At 58.4% G+C, this 16,780-nt stretch overlaps 1 protein-coding gene across 1 annotated transcript; it reads right to left on the bottom strand.

Moving 5' to 3' along the window:
* Window positions 1-736: 736 nt before the first annotated feature.
* Window positions 737-15,396, bottom strand: LOC133503151 (collagen alpha-1(XIV) chain-like). Its single transcript, XM_061824412.1, has 47 exons — window positions 15,124-15,396; window positions 14,618-14,734; window positions 14,407-14,550; window positions 14,250-14,330; window positions 13,073-13,231; window positions 12,889-13,008; window positions 11,872-12,036; window positions 11,660-11,809; window positions 11,218-11,387; window positions 11,029-11,155; window positions 10,814-10,959; window positions 10,533-10,662; window positions 10,221-10,360; window positions 10,025-10,151; window positions 9,801-9,943; window positions 9,553-9,685; window positions 9,426-9,470; window positions 9,185-9,324; window positions 8,892-9,021; window positions 8,284-8,406; window positions 8,069-8,218; window positions 7,888-8,004; window positions 7,002-7,151; window positions 6,864-6,938; window positions 6,605-6,744; window positions 6,412-6,535; window positions 6,202-6,345; window positions 5,968-6,132; window positions 5,846-5,884; window positions 5,637-5,775; window positions 5,405-5,547; window positions 5,222-5,331; window positions 4,964-5,122; window positions 4,813-4,890; window positions 4,629-4,715; window positions 4,494-4,547; window positions 3,354-3,449; window positions 3,227-3,280; window positions 3,101-3,154; window positions 2,947-3,000; window positions 2,760-2,831; window positions 2,367-2,402; window positions 2,229-2,295; window positions 1,970-2,158; window positions 1,821-1,898; window positions 1,603-1,758; window positions 737-1,381 (listed from the first exon to the last, which is right to left on the bottom strand). Exons 1-47 carry the CDS (start codon window positions 15,188-15,190, stop codon window positions 1,191-1,193), a joined length of 5,478 nt encoding a protein of 1,825 aa, XP_061680396.1. The 5' UTR covers window positions 15,191-15,396; the 3' UTR covers window positions 737-1,190.
* Window positions 15,397-16,780: the final 1,384 nt, after the last annotated feature.

The following is a 16,780-nucleotide window of genomic DNA, read 5'->3' as shown; positions in this document are numbered from 1 at the left end:
CGTCGGCGTTTTTTTTTTTTTCAATTTGACTCATGACTCGTGACCTCTGGCACTCTTTCCTCCCGTTTGTCCTTTTTATTTCTTCTCAATACGATATTCACTTATGTCGTGCGTATATTACTGTATATGATTGTGTTTACGTTGTGGAATCGAGAAATAAAGATGCTAGGGCGACCCCTGCAGGTCGCTTCCTGAACTCCACACGTGGTACATTCCACTACTTCTGACCCTGGGACGTCACAAGGAAACTCGTGACCGTGAATTCGCTCGTCCACTTTCTTTCTTTCTTTCTTTCTTTTTTTTAATCTTCCAAATTTATTGATCACGTGAATACGGATCAGTTTTGAGAGTTGCGCACGCGGCCTGCTGTGCGTCCTCGTGTTCGGGTGGGCGTGGTCTCTGGAGAACGGGGTCAGGTGAGGTCGCCGGCAGCCGGCGGCAGCCAATAGAAGAAGAGCTCGCCCGACGCTGCTGCTTAGCAACGGAGGGGCAAAAAAGTGCAGCTTTCTGAAACGCGGATTCTGACCCCGGCCGGCATTGGAAAGATGAAGTGAATAGATGAAAACAAGCGGCGAAAATGTGAAATTGGATCTCGTCATCTTGGGGATAGAAAATGGTTGCTCCCGTCCGTCGAGGCCGAGTTTTAAGTGGGGACCGCTTCAGGGTGGAGCTAATTGGGACCGTCCCGAGAGCAGAGCAGTAAGCGGATGGATGAACGTGACCCGGCTGGACTTGCAGAAGGGCTCTGAGACTTTGGCAATATTTCAAGTGACAAAGCATTTTTGGACACGTCTCGTTGCTTTGATGCGATATCCCTTCTCGGGAGGACGCAAAGACAATACGCTGTGAAGACGTGAAGCAATGACAAAATGAAAAGGTGAAGATCCTCCTGACGGTGAGAAAATGACGCAGACGACACCTCGGACTTTACTTCCTTTATTGCGTTGACAAACTGGACAGGAAGTCGTCCAAATAAATTACTTTGCCTGCCGCCACACTTCCTGGATGTCAAGCATCATCACACGCCCTCTTTCCGAGAGGCCAACATTTACGGACGGCGGCCAATCAGACGCAGAGGCGGGGCCTCGTCCGACTTCCTGACCTCCAGGAAGTTCTGGTGAACAAGAAGCACGTACAGAGATTACATGTGTTAGCTACGCTCCCTCCACCGGGCCTCCCCTCGGATGGCGTCACTTCCTGACGCCGCCTCGCCGGAGCCTCCTCTCCGCCCCGTCTCCTTCACCCCGAGGACTCGGCTTCAGTTCGGAGCGCTCCGTGTCCAGGACGGGGCGCGGCGGCGGGTAGTCGGGTTGGTAGTAGCGGTACGGGTCGTCCTCCTCGACCTCGCCGTAGTTGGGAAAGATGTTGGACGGCAGCTGGACTGCAGGAACAGTGACGCCCGCCGTCAGTCAATTCAGTCGCTTCGCCTCTGAGAGCGACTCTCCGGCACGAGTGAGCACCCCGAACCGAGACTTTCAACGCTTTCGATTGGGTTAGCGGGGCAGGAAGAAGAAGAGGATCAAGATAACGACGACGACGACGGGCCGACGAGAGCTTGGAGGAAACACGCAGCCGACTCCAGACACCCGATTCCCTGCGTACCTCCGACGTTGTAGCCCACGCAGGAGTTTTGGTCACAGTAGCCGGGAGGCCCGGCGGAGCCCGCCGGCCCCGGAACGCCGGGGCGTCCCGGCGCTCCTGGATTTCCGGGTCTTCCCGGCGGGCCTTGGCTGCCGAGTCTGCCTTGACCGGGAGGACCTGCGGCGAGATGGCGGAATGTAACCTCTGAGAGTGGAGGGCAAACGTCATGAGGGGTTTACCAGGGGGCCCCGTAGGTCCTCTGGGGCCTTGAACTCCCACGCCGGCAGAACCCTTTTCACCCCTCTCGCCTGGGGGACCTGCGCACACACCCACCCAACTTGTAGGAACAGCCCCCACATTATCCCCGTCGGGAGTCGGCCCGCGGCACCTCGTTCTCCGGGTTGCCCGTTCTGGCCATTTTGCCCGGGGAAACCGGGCCTCCCGGAAGGCCCTTGTTCCCCTTGGGGGCCAGGGGACCCATTTCGACCGGGCTCTCCGGGGGGTCCCGGTACGGTGCGGATGGTCACCGACGAGCTCGGGGCGTGGTTCAAGAGGGAGTTGAACTGAGCCATGTGACCTGCAACAAGCACGGCGGGTTTATGTAGAGAGGCTCCTCCGAGGAAGTCCTGCGATTCTCAAGTACTCACTCTGGATCAGCTGCTCACACACCTGCCTGGCGATGGTCTGCACCGTGGCCGTGGACTGCAGATCGCCCTGGCAACGCAAATACACAGAGTGAACTTACAGGAGGCGAGACAAAATGGCAGCAGGGCTGGATGGCGTACCCGTTCCCCTTTGTCACCCTTGCTTCCTGGCGGACCCTGGAAACACATGACAGCACATTGGAGATCTGCCTCGATCGGCCCTGATCACTCAGAACATTGATCGACTGCAGCTTAGCGGCAGATCTCGCCGGACGTGTCTGACAGTCCGGATTTTGCCCTTGTGGGTGAGTCGCGCGGCGATGGGAAGATTCTGGTGACAACTGCCGATTGAGTTGAATCACATTTTGTAGAGGCACGGTTCCCACTTAAGTGTGTGAGCGGTCCCCGGTTCAAATCCCAAGTCCGGCTAGTTCAGTCGGCCCGGACGGGGTAGGAGCTCGGGAACCTAACGCACGATCTGTCTCCCTGGCACCTTTGTTCAGAGGCGTGATGATTTTCAATACTGGGACTCACCGGCGGTCCGAGTTCTCCCTGTTTTCCTGGGGGCCCCGTGTTCCCGGGGGCCCCTGGGGCTCCTGGACTACCCTGCGCATGGGAGGAAAAGTCCTCTGTCAGCCACACACCGTTATCACCACGCCGTTGGTGATATCCCGAGACGGAATCTCTCCAGTCGTACTCTACGTTCTTTCAAATGGCTTACAATAGTTCCGGAGGGTCCCGGTCGCCCGGGGGGGCCGTCTTTGCCCGACTGCCCCTGTGGACGAGAAAAAGAAAAAAAAAAAAAAAAAAAAGCACCCGTGTGCGCAAAACGGGGACAAAATGGGGTTGACCACAGCGAATGCGGCGCCGCTCACTCGGGGGCCGGGAAGTCCCTCTCTGCCAGGAGGGCCCACTCGGCCGGCCACGCCCTGAAATCCAGAGGTCACTCAGAGGTCACCCGCCTGCCAGGTTGGGAAAGCGCGCGCGCGCGCAACATTTACCTGCAGACCCTGTTGACCCAAGTCTCCCTTCTGTCCTCGCTCCCCCGGGGCACCCTGCACGCGAGGATAGGCACACGCACCGGAAAGCATTCATAAAAAGGAGCTAACGTGGGGGTGGGGGTCTTACCGGGGTACCCCTGATGGAGCGCCCGCTGGGACCCATCGGTCCCGGCGCTCCCTGGGGTCCTGGTACTCCGGGTTCACCCGCTGCTCCGGCAGGCCCCTGGGGGAAGGGTTGACGTTAGGGCTGCGTGATATCGATCGGACCCCAAAATGACACCGCGCTGTGAAAGAATGCCGGCTCGGGGTCGGACGACTTCAATTCCAAGGCAAACGATTGCAGTTCCGAGTTGAGAATTCTAAACTTTGAATGACGCTCACTAGTCCCCAAAAACAAACAATTTCTTAGCCCCCTCCCCCATCATTTTACTGACAGGGAAAAGTGGCAACAACTGGTGAGTGCATCTGCCTCACACTTTTGAGGATCCGGGTTCAAATCCCAATCACATCCCAAAAACATGCGCGGTAGGTTCATTGCCCGTAGGCGTGAGCGCCAAGAGTTGTTTGGTCCGAGGTGCCCAAGCAGTTCGGGGTGCACTCAGACCCTCGCCCGAAATCAGCAGGGATAAGATGGCCAGCTTAGTGAGGATAAGCGGGAAGGATGTTGCTCACAATATTTCATTTCCCCGTTTTTGCCGAACATTCAGTCACGCTACAATCTCGAAAAATTGAGGGGGAAAAAAAAAAAAAAAAAAAAAAAAAATCACTTTCAATGAGAAATCGCGGGGGGGGGGGACACACACAAACAAAAACATGCAACGCAGTAGTAAAATTAGCTAAATAAAATCCATTCCATATTCCCATAGTGTGATCATACGCGTTTTTAAATGTCTGAATTTTCTTCTCTGAATTCTTTTTGTACACTTTTGCGTCAAATATCACAAAAGGAAGTATTCCCTCGCATTAACGGAGTGTCCCCGAACACACCTCGAGCACTCACTCAGCTCCCTGCCTGGTTTCATTCAGGAGCAAAACAGGAAGTACCGCATATGTCCCATCTTTGAATAGTTGCTACACAGAGCTCCCTCTAGTGGTGACTTTTAACAATACACCGCATATGAACGCGCACCAAGAGGCCAGCAGACTATTGCGATGAAGACGCTGAAACAAAAATATCGCGCAGCTCCAGTCGCCATCGTGTCAAGACAACCTCACAGCCTCAAAAAGCGGATGCGGAGTCCCGGGCTCCGTCCGGGTCGGCACTCACCGCTGGACCTGGCACGCCGCGATCCCCTCGGGGTCCTCGTACTCCCGGCCCTCCCTGGTGGAAAAGACCAGAATGTGGACCGGCTTCAGAAAGCCGAAAAAGACGCGTGCGTGCGTGCGTGCGAGGGGGGCTCACAGGGGGTCCGGCGGGCCCCGGGGGGCCTTTGCTGTCCTGGGTGCAGGTGCAGGCCTTGGGCATGGCAGGACACTGGGCCTCGTTACGCTGGGGCGTCACAGCGGCGTTGTTGTGATAAAGACCGTGGAAAGAGACGAGCTCCTCTGGGCACGTCGGAGGACCCGCAAGCGTACGGAGGACTCACCAAACCGGGAAGTTCGCAGCATTGATCCCCGGAGGCCCACGAGGTGCTGCACGCAATGTCGAACATCTGAAGGTCAAACTGCAACACAGTGACTGTCAAAGGCGCCGCTGAGCCAAAGCCAAGCCCAACCCAAACACTTTGTCTGCCGTACCGGTGCCGAGCTTTCCTCCTTCCCTCCGGATCCGACCGTCCTGCCGAGAACTTCCGTCCCGGCCGTGCTGATGTTTCCCGCCGCTCCGATGGCCTTGGTGGACACGGCCTGACAGTCCACCAGGACACTCGCGCTGGTCTTGCTGATGACCACGTGAAGCTGCACAGTCGACACGCGTCTAAGGACCTTCCGGTCTTCTTCGTTTGAGGGCAACACGATGCGGTCGCAGAAGACACAACAAAGCGGCAGCGCCCTCACCTTGTGGAAGCTTCCGTGGAAAAGTTTTTGGATGTGCGGACCCTCGAAGGCCACGCTCTGGAAGCGTCCTCTGTAGTCGTTGCTGAAGAAGGTCAACGTCTGCGCTGCATCTGCACCAGGAGCCGACACCGGTGAAATCCAAGTCTGCCGGTCTCCCGAAATAACGCAGCAGTCCGGACTCACTGTCGAGGATGACGCCCACCAGTGGCTCGTGGTCCCGGTCCAGGACCTCCCACAGAGCGAAAGGTTCTCGGGGGGTGCCGGGAAGCACGCGGAACAGCATTGTGACGGTGTAGTCTGACGGAAGACCTTCAGGGTGCAGAAACCTGAGGAGAGGTGAAGCATTCGGAACCTCCATCACAACATCTCGGCGGGACCGATGTTTTCTTTTGCCCCTCCTGAGATTGAGCGGAACCTGGTCGGCTGAGCCAGCAGGGCGTCCCTGTGCAGCCGGAAGCACGGGAATGCGTTAAAGGTTCCGGGTACCATGGAAACGCCGGCCAGGCTGCCGTAGCGCTCCTCCAGCAGGCCGAAGAGCTCCATCATACGGAACCCTAGCAAGCGCAGCAGGCATCTTTGGCGTTCCACTAGGCAGAGCTCTCTGAAGGTATTACCAGGTCTTACCAGGAGCGGTGCCCCCGTTCATGGCCCCCGGAGGACAAACTGAGGACACACACACACAACTTTTATTGAAGCGAAAAGCGGCGGACACCAGGAAGTCTCCGTCCGGTCCGGCGGTCCCTCACCGGCCGTAGCAGCTTCGCACACGAACGTCACCAGCCTCTCTTCGATCTTCTCGAAGGCGTCCAGGTCGTCCACAAAGAAGACGTGTCTGTCGCTGGGTTTGCTGGCCATGCTCACCAACTCGCCGTAGTCCGCGTCGGCGAAGCCGATGGCGAAGACCACGAAGCCTGTCGGGACGCCGCAAGAGTTACGCCGGTGAAGGTCGCGCGCAGGATGCGGCGAGGAGCTCGGCCGACCTTCCGCCCTCATCTCCTCGGAGACCTTGTTGACGTCATCCTGCGACCTGCCGTCGGTGAGGACCACCAGGACCTTGGGGACTCCCCTCCTGACGCCGCCCTCTGCCGTGAAAATGCTGTCTTTGGCGTGCTGGATTGCCCGACCTGAGCGGACACGGCGCGTCAGTGCGTGGGGCGCGGGACAGGACGGGCTCATTTCTGATATCTTGCCTGTCTTGGTGTTCCCTCCCTTGTAGGAGATTTTGTTGACGGCATCCAGGAGGCGCTCCTTGTCGTCGTACGCGTCCAACGCAAATTCAGTGCGCGGGTCGTCGCTGAACTGAGCGATGGCGACCTGAGCCAGGCGGGAGCGGCACGGGTAAGCGTCCGCAAAGTAGACGGGCCGGCCGAGACGAGTGACTACCTGCGTGCCGTCAGCTCCGATTTGGTCCAGCGCTCCGACGGTACTGAACAAGAACCGGATGATCTTCAGGAAGTTGTCATCACCGATACTCCAGGAACCGTCCACCAAGAACGCCAGGTCGGCTTTGGCCGCCTTACAGACTGCACGTGCCCGCCATCGCAAAGTCAGCCAATTGGACGGTTTTACCTCTTCCAACTCTGCCGCCCCCCGCTGGTTTGGTAGGTCGGCCGGTCGGTCGGTCGGTCGGACGTGCGCTTACCTTCCTTGGCGGGAGGAATTGTGGGTTGCGGAGTGGTGGTCGGCGGCGCGGCGGGCGGCCGGGTGGGGACGGCTTCTGTACAGAGGTTGACAAATCTGAGATGTCGGGTCCCGTCTTTACGCGCCGTCGCTTACTCACGGGTCTCGGCGTTCGCGGTTACGGCCGGGCCTTGGGTTCCGTCCTGCAGTTGGGCGTAAACGCTGATCTTGTGCGGCGTGTTGGGCCTCAGGTTGTTGAAGCAGTGGCGACTCGATCCGGCGCTCAGCTTGGCTTCCTCCACGTGACCGCCTGCGGTTCAAAGGCGACACTCGTTTATTCTACGCTTGCAACGAATGCGTCTCAGCCAAAGCGTGACGGGAGCCTTAAGGAACGGCTTTTTCCCTGCGGCTGCTGGACTCTGACACCCCCCGAAACGTGACAAAGTCTCCGACAGCCCCTGAAATGAATCAATGAATCAACCGCACTTACCGCAGCAGGGTCAATTTTCATGTGAACCAAACAACACGGAACGTTTGTCAAAGGACGATTTCCTGACGCACGTCACGGCTCTGCTTCCAAAATGGACAAATTGGATGAAAACAACTAATTTCATTCAAAAAAAAAAAAAAAAAAATCAAAACTAAACCACCGCGCTTTTGTGCAAATTGTGTTTGAATACCAGCAAAGTCCTTCATCCTCTGACGTGCCGTGCGAAAACCATTTCAAGGTCATACTGGTCTGGTTTTGGCCAGGGATTTTTTCGACAACTTTTTGGATTGAAATGCAAAGAAATGCATTTTTTCCAGATTGAACAATATTCCCGTCCGTGTCATATATTTGATTGCGTCTTTCCAGTAAAATCCACGTGAATTAAACCGTGTGACTTTCCAGGAAAAATGTGACAAACTGGATCCATTTTTTTGGAATGGGAGCGCTTGTCGGTTATTGAAGTACTGTTGATGTATTTCAACTTTTCCCGCAAATGCGCATCGAGTCCCTTCGTGCTTGTGGCAGCGGGACGCGTTAAGACGGCGGCAGAACTCACTGTTCGCGGACTCGATGACAACCCTGTAGGCGCCGGCGTGCCTCAGCGGCTGCCACTGGGCGCACATGCCGTTCGTCCTCTGCTGGTAAACGCTCAAGTCGCCCACCGCCAGACGCACTGCGAGGACACGTCGGTCATCTTACGACGTGACATTCTGACCGGCGCTCCTCAAGGGACTCACGTGTCCCCGCCCGGCCCGACAGCGCCTCGCTGGACCCGCCGCCGTAAGACGCGAGGACCTCGACGCCGTACTCGGTGCCGCTGAGAAGGTTGACGATCATCATCGTGTTCACGTCTTCGCCCACGAAGGTCTCCAGGGCCGGGCCGGGGGCTGCGGGACGTACGGCGCGTTAGAAGCCGGGCTGCCGACGGCAACGCCCCGCCCCGCCCACTGACCCGCCAGCGGCCGATAAACCACACGGAACCCCGTCGTGGGAGAAAGAGGAGGGTCCCAGCTGATCCGGAAGCGGTTGTACCATTCCTCGGACACGCGAAGGTTCGTCGGAGGCGAAGCTGGAACTGAGAGGCGGACCAGAGAAGTGTAAAAGGGAGAAAGACAACGGCGAAACAGAGAGAGGCCAAGGGGGGGGATAAAGAGATCTTGGGACGGGACGAGGGAAAGACGGTTTAGAGGGGCAGGAACAGGCAGAGAAAGAGGGGAGGAGTTGGACAGACGGATCGGAAAACCGACGGAGAGAGCGAGACGGGCGGAAAAAGAGAGAGGGGACGAGATAGAAAGTGACAAAGGGCGAGACAGAGATATGAAAAGAAAGCGCGATAGAGACAGACAGACCTTGAAATCAAGATGGGGGGAGAAAAAAAAAAAAAAAGACCAAGTGAGAGGGAGAAGGGCAGACGGGACAGAAAGCAGAAGGTGGGAGAGACAAAAGAAGAGCTAGAGACTGATAGAGTGAGAAAAGAGCGAGAGACGGAACGAAAGAGGGCGATGTGCCGATTGCGGCCGAGGCTCAACACCCCCGACAGGCCTCTGGCGAAAGACGTACGCGTTTGTCCGCTGGCCGCCACCGTCGGTCCGTCTCCGTCCGCGTAAACGGGGGTGACGGCCATCTTGTAGCGGGTGTCGGCCGACAGGGGTCGCAGAACCAAACTGGTCTGCGTGGACGGAAGCGTCCTCTGACAACAAAACAACAACAGCACGTCGGAAACTTGGACTACCTAACGGCCGTGCGGGTCCTCTGAGCTTTGGTGCCAAAAATGAAGCAAAGCGTCGAGAGTCTTCGTCAGTGAACGGGCCTTTGACGGCAAGCGCCATCTTGCCTTTGCCACACGGTCTTACCGTCTCTTGGCTACCGTCCGCGCCGCCGTAGCTGAGGCGGTAACGGCGGACGTTGTGGGCGTCCGCGTGTTGCCATGACACCCGCACGCTAAAGGCGGTTTCCTCATCGACGGTCACGCCCTGCACGCCGCGACGAGGAGCTGCCGCCGCGACAACACCACGAAAACGAAGACAACGGAGCCCGTGAAAGGTGCGTTCACTCATCGAGCGGGTGGGACCCAGCAAAAACCAAAAAGCTGACCTGGGGTGGCGGCGGTGGTCACGGCAACAGCGGTTGTCCTCCCAACTGCAAGTAACCCGAAACAGCCTCAATTCAGTACCGTGCGGCTGTCCGCCTTGTTGTTCATTTGCGAGCGGGCCCAACGTACCGGTGGACTCTCGCAGGACGATCTGCTCACTCTCCACTTCGTTCCTGTAGATGGCGCTCATGAGGACCTCGTACTCGGCGGCGGGGCGGAGTCCGGTGACCACGTAGGTGTTTGCGTTGGCGTCGACCATCACCTGGCCGCACAGAGACGCGGCCGGGTTCAAGGTCGACTACGGCGTTTGTCGAGGTGGAGCTCCCGCGACCCTCGTGAGCATCAGCGGATGGGTGACGTTACACGCACACACCAACCTCTGCGCCGTCGCCGCCGCCGTCCACGGGCGCCCACCCGAGGCGGTAGAGTGCCACGTCGTCAGCGGGGCTCCTCCACGACACCCGGAAGCCCGTCGCGAAGGCGTCGCGGGTCTTCACGTCCGCCGGTTCCGGAACGTTCCCTGCGCGCATCGGAAGCCCGTCCGCGTCTCATGCGTGTGCGTGCGCAAGGCGTCGTCACGGAGATGGCGCGAACGCATTACCCGTGGAGAAGGTTCGCGTGACCGGCTGGGCCGGCCCCCCCTCGTACGTGGCGACGACGCCCACCGTGTACTCGGTCAGAGGGCTCAGGTTGCCTAGCAACCAGGTGGTCTCGCGGCCCACTTCCACCTGCGTGCGGGGACGCAGCGAGGTCAGCCGACACGTCATCACGCTCACCCGTCGACGTACTTGGGTGACCTGGTCGCCTTCCGCGCCGTCGCTCCTGGCGTAAACGACGCTGTAGCCCGTCGCGTCGCCGGAGGCCGAGTCCCAGCTGAGTCGGGCCGAGCCGTGGCCCACCTCCGTCAGCCGCAGATTGCTCGCCGGCGGAGGCGCCGCTGAGGGGGGGGGGGGGGGGAGGGCGACGTGAGCGGACGCGCGACATCAAAGTCCTCGGAGCAAAGAACGGCGCCGTGGTAAAGGTCAACCGAAGGCCGAGGCGCCGAACGGGAAGCGCAAAAAGCCTCGAGGGCGGGACGCCGGCAGAGCGGCCATCTGGCGGGCACTCACGCGTGCGGAGCTGCCCGGTGACGGGGTCGCTGGCCTCCTCGCCGTACATGGCGTAAACCGCCACCGTGTACTCCGTCGACGGCAGCAGACCCTCCAGCTCCGCCTCCTCCACGTCCGACGCCACCTTCACCTGCGGGCGACGTCGTCATCACCACCTGACATCCCGCCTCGACACATTGGTGCCGCGCAAGGCTCATCTTTGCACGATATCATCTTCAGACGATACTTCATCCTCTTGACGTCTTGCCAAGAGGACAACGGCGGACCTTCCCTCCCCTCACCTCCTTCTCGTCGTCGGGTTCGCCCCGGGTGAGCGGCGCGTAGAGGATCATGTAGCCCGAGGCGGCGGGGGCGGCCCCCCAGCGGACCCTCACGGAGCGGTGGGTGGCCTCAGACAGGTCCAGGCGCTCCACGGTGGGGAGGGCCACTGCGGGGTCAACACCACCCGGGTTAGCTTTCGGCCCGAGCTCTTTCCCGATCGGCCGTCCTCACGTACGCGTAGCGGCGCCCCCTCTCAGCGCCTCGCTGGCGGCGCCGCGGTAGACGGCGAACACGGCCACCTGGTACTCGCTGAGGGAACTCAGGTGGTCCAGCAGGACGCTGCGCTCCCGGCCCGGGACAACCTGGGAGCACATCGCCGCGGTCACGCTCGCCCGTCGGGAACCCGACGGCCGAGCGGCGTTACCTTCTCTTCCGGCTTTCCTCCGCTGGCCGGGTAGTAGACCACGCGGTAGCGTTCGGGCTCGACGGCCGGCGGCGTCCAGGTCACACGGAAACTACGCGCGGTGATCTCCGAGGTCACCAGGTCACGGGGAGGAGCCGCGACTTGGGGGGTGAGGGCGGGACCTGCTCCGACTGGAAGATAAACACAAAGGCATTGAGCGGCGCGAACCGGTCGCCAATCTTTGAGTTGCTCCGGCGTACGCCGGCGCCTCCGCCATATTGGATGCGTCACATCCGCTCCTTCAACTCCGGACCGGACCTCAGAAAGCCAGAAAGGATTCAGTCAGCCACAAAGTCAGCGAGCGTGCTGGCAAAATGGTGGCCGAATCCAATTCAGATCTGCCTGAACCACGTCTCACGTCGACGATATCGGCGAGCGGCAAAGGCGTGAATTGCGTGCGCACCTGCGAGCTCCTCCACCGTGCGGCAGACGTTCCCGGTGAGCACGTCCACGATGTCACTCATGGCGTCGAAGTCGGCCACGTTGTAGACGTGCCTGTCGGCGGGCGGCGACGCGATGGCCTTCAACTCGCCCTCATCCGCGTTCTTCACGCCTGCAGGGAGGGAGGGAGGAAGTCGGCCCCGCCTAGCGGCAACCCGCGCCGTGAGCTCGTACCGACGGCGAACACTCGGATGCCGGCGTCCCTCAGGGTCCTCGCGGGCGGGACCACGTCATCCTGGGACTTCCCGTCCGTGATGAGGACGGCCACCTTGGGCACGTCGGCCCGGGATCCCGATTCCGCTCGGAAGCTGTTCTCCAGGGCGAAGGTCAGCGCCAGACCTGCGCGAGGTCACGAGGACGTTTCAAGGGCGCCTTCCGGTCACCTGGACAAGGTGCTAGCGGCTCATTTTCCGCTCATGCTATCGTCGGCCCGCTGAACTTGCTTTTCCAAATCACCTGACATGAGTCGTTGAAATATTGCCAGTTGTTCTCCAGCAACATTTCATAACCATTCGTGATCCCAGCCACTTATCCTCACGAGCGTCAGAGGAGTGTCCATCCCAGTTACCTTCGGGCGGGGTCTCCATTCCAGAGATGGGATTATTATTTTTGGGGGAATCTATGTCGTGACTTTGCTTCTTCTACAAGCGTCACCCGACCCGCGTTTGGCGTTAAGGTGAGCCACCCGAGAGCCTCGTGCGGGTTTCGCGATACAGCCGAGTGACGGAGGCGTTTCCGTCTTTGCCGTCCCCCCGCTCGAAACCACCGTGGATGAGCGGCGAGAGCGTCGGCCTCACAGTTCTGAGGACAGGGGTTCAAATCCTGTGCGGAGTCTGCATGTTCTCGCCGCGTCTGACTCCGGGCACTCCCATTTCCGTTCGATGGAGACTCGAAATGGCCCGTCGGTGCGATTGGGAGTCTTGACTGTTGTCTGTTGTCTGCGTGCCCTGCGATCGGCCGGCCTCCTGCCCGACGACAGCCGGGACGGGCTCCGACCCTCCCGTGACCCTTGTAAGGATAAGCGGCTCAGAAAATGGATGCTCGGACTTTCCCCAGACATTGGATTGTCTTGACTATTATGGGCTGTAATTCAGAATCAGCACAGGCGACGTCCACACACGAAAAGACCAAAAATGCCGGACGCTACTTTGGCTCTTTAGCGTTTTGAAAGGAAAAAGGACGACGTCGTACCCGTCAGAGTGTTTCCGCCCTTGTACGGCAGATTCCTGACGGCGTCCACGAGGGCCGCTCTGGTCTCGTGACTGTTCAGGTGCCACTCCGCCCTCGGCTCGCCGCTGAACTGCACCAAGCCTGCGCAGGCGCCAAACGCACGTCAGGCGCGTGCCGGTGCCGCGAGAGGCGGGAGGCGGCTCACCGACGCGCGTCCGGCCGCCGTCCGGCGCGACGGCCCGGACCAGGTTCTCCAGGAAGCTTCGGACCAGGCGGAAGTTGCTGCGGCCGATGCTCCACGAGCCGTCCACCAGGATCACCACGTCGGCGGAGGCCGAGGTGCCGCACGCCGAGCCGTCCTCGCCTGACCACCAACGCACAAGCGCGCACGCTGACCGCTGCCAAGATCTTGCAAAATGGGTCGGACTCGCTCGAACCGGGAGCGGAACGCTTTCCGGACGTGCACCGCGTGTTCCCCGTCACCGTCCCGAAATGGCAACCCGGAGATGCCGGGTGAAATCCTCCCATTGCCACGTTCGTATCGCAAATCATCTCGTCCTATTGAAAGCGGCGTTGACCCGTTGCTAACCTGCAAAGGAACTAAAACCCGTTTGAAGAAGGGAAGACGCGGAGTGACCATGGGCAAATTGGCCTCACACTTCTGAGGACGCGGGTCGGAATCCGTACGTGTGAATGGCCGGAAATAGAAGGCAACGAAATTTGCCGTCGCTTTAGAATTGATCGCGCTGCTCCTTGTGGTGCACCCGCCTCGGCCATCGGGAGGCAGCGTCGCGCCGTTCAAGTCAAGGGTTAGTTTGTTGTCAAAAACCGACTTTTGAGCACCATCTCGTGCAAACGGGCCGGGAACAGCTGGCGCCGGCGCTCACATTGGCTCTCGCCCTTCAGCTGTAACATTCTTGCGTGCGCCGCACGAGGTCAAAGTTGAGCTTCTCGCGAATCTTTCCGCGTTCCGTGAGCGCAACGTCGAACACGACGCGACTCGTCCCACCGCGGCGCCGGCAACCCTTCTCAATCGCGCTGGAATGTTCTTCCACGTTCACGAGACAAAACCCCACCGAGGTCGCGAGGGCCGCCCGTAGCGCTTTGGCTCGGCATCGGCCCGAGCGTAACACACGGCGACCCGCTGGGATGCGTGACGGCTGCGCGTGGAACACATTCGAAATGAGCGGAAGCCTCCGGTCAGGGCACAGAAAAGTTCTGCAAAAGAGGCACACAATTCCTGAGAACAGACACAAAGTGGGTGTCGAGAAGCGCGCCATCAAAGGGACGGCGGCGGCTGCGGCGGGCGTGCACGGGCAGGCGGAATGAGCCGCGCCCGCCGACGCAAGCGCAGACAAGATGAACCCCGGGCTCGGGCTCACCTTCGGCGCCGGCGCCGGCGTCCGCCGCTCGGCCGTCCTGCGAATTCTGGGACCGGAGCGCTTCTTGTCTCGACCGCTCAGCTGAAGCCGAAGAAAAAGGACAAAGTCGGCGACGTCGACTCTCGGGCCTTCGGGGGCCCGGCGCCGCGCGGCTGACCTCGGTGCGTGGCCAGCAGCGGTTTGCTCCTCAGCGCCCCCCTCAGGGCAAACACTTTGAAGTCGTAATCTCTGCTGGCGTCGAAGGTGTCGATCAGCAGCTGGGCGTCTTCTTTGGCCACGCCCACCTCCGTCTCCTCGCCACCTGCTCACACGCGCGCACCCGTCCGTGACCCTGGCGCGCACGCCCGTGACCCTCTCGCCCATCTTACCGGGCCGCGCGCTGTACGCCACCACGTAGCCGTCCAGCGGACCTTTGGGCTCCTTCCACGAGACCAAGAGCTCGGTCGGACTCAGCGCTTTGCTCCGGAACCTTCTCGGAGGAGATCCTGGACGAGCGTCGACGCACAAACGGCGGGGAGGCACTCATTGAACGGAAGCGCACGAGATCGACGGCAGCCGCTTTGGGAGATGGCGCCCGTTCCAATTGCCGTTACGTTTGACGGAGAGCCACAACAACTCTGACGTGGTCTTTTTTTTTTTTTGCGAACGGCTCGACATATTATCGACGCCGTATTGTGGAAATTGGGAACACGCGCCATTTTTCCGCTTTTTCACGTGAGGGATTTACAGTCCATCGGGTTTCTATTTAGGAAAAGAAAGCAAAGGGAACTTTGCTTCCAAAAGGGGACCCAAAAGTGTCGACAAGACGTACAGTCATTCGTAGAATTATTGGGAGGAAATAAGACGACATGTGACCCCCCCCCCCCCCGCTTACCTTGGGCAAGGTGGGCGCCAAGCACCAGGAAAGAGCACAAAGTCAACATCCAGCGGCGTGACGTCATCGCGCAGTTGCACTTGCAAGAAGAAGAAAAAAAGATGAAAAATGAACAAACAGAAGTGTGATGATGATGATGATGATTGAGGTCGGCGCCAAAGTTGCGGCCGTGCTCGCGCGTGCTCGCGAGCAAGAAGCCGAAGACGCGTTCTGCACGCTGCGCGCGTCCTGCTCTTCTGAGGCTGAAATTGAAGCCCCCCCTCCCGCCGGAAGTGCTTTCAAAATACTACCGTGACGTCATCTTTTGAGCGGCGCTCGGGCTTGGGGGGCGGAGCAACGGAAAGTTTCAATGAACTTTGGGCTAGTGACGTCATCCTGTCGTCCCGGCCAGCTGCATTCATTCTACCTTGGAGGGCGGGTCGCGCCACTTCCGGTTCGCCTGCGAACGGTCCCGCGGATTGACTTTGGATCCATCCAGCCCATGGTCGCGGGGACCTGGAGCCCAACCCCGCCCGGAAGACACTTTAAAAAAGAAATACTCTCCTATGGCAGCTGTGTGTTGACTAATCCGAACCCTTTTTCATGCTTATGCGCTGATACTCACTTTTTTTTTTTTTTTTTTCCACTGAATACTTTCTCGGTCTTAGTCAAGCAACAATTTGGATGACTAATTTTGACTTGAGTCGTCTTATTCTAAAGTAGCAGTACTCTTACTTGAGTATAATATTTTCCATATCTACCCAACTCTTATCCTATGTCTTTCTAGTACTTGGAGATAGCATAATCGAGCTAAATATGGCTATCGCCTGGCTATGTTAGCAGATAGATGGATAGATTGCACCCGACAGCCAGGTGAAATGGTGAAGTGCGTCATCTATCTATCTATCTATCTATCTATCTATCTATCTATCTATCTATCTATCTATCTATCTATCTATCTATCTATCTATCTATCTATCTATCTATCTATCTATCTATCTATCTATCTATCTATCTATATCTATCTATCTAGCTATCTATCTATCTAGCTATCTATCTATCTGTCTCACGGAATCTAATCTGCCGACCTCTCCCCCCCTATAGCGACTGACCAAAATAAACACGCACATATCGACGTGCAATACCGCTACTGGCCAAAGGGGCGCAGCAGTGTACAGGTGCCGAAAGTCCTGAACTTCCGCTTTTGGACCCTTCCGTCGAGCTCCGGTGGGGAGAAAAGCGACGGAAAATATGCAATTACTGTCTTCCAAATGTCTTATTGCAGTCAAATCAATAACAGGATTTGGTTCCCAGAAACAAACAACAAAAAAAAATGTCCCAACGTATTGAGTGTGTGGCTCAGTGTGTGTATAGAAGGGGCGTCGAAGCCCGTTGGGGCAAATATTAACTGTTCAAAGTACATGAAAAGGACATCAAACCTACACTGTGTTTGTGCGCAACTGACAGCACACAAAGCCAAGCGCAAGTCCATCTCACGCACACGCGCACGCAGGTGACATTTGTGTGACTCAGCACACACATCGACACACGACTCCTGGAATCTTTTTTTTTTTTTTTTTTTTTTTACACGTGGGAAGGCAAACGCTACTTCAAAAAGCATATCGCCGCTCACGATACGGTTCAAAAGTTAGCCGGGAGGTTTGTCGCCGTTGACAAC

The sequence above is a fragment of the Syngnathoides biaculeatus genome, chromosome 1 (assembly GCF_019802595.1).
Source record: "Syngnathoides biaculeatus isolate LvHL_M chromosome 1, ASM1980259v1, whole genome shotgun sequence".
NCBI lineage: Eukaryota > Metazoa > Chordata > Actinopteri > Syngnathiformes > Syngnathidae > Syngnathoides > Syngnathoides biaculeatus.
The sequence above is the reverse complement of the archived record's forward strand: the minus strand, read 5'-3'. Positions and strand labels throughout refer to the sequence as shown.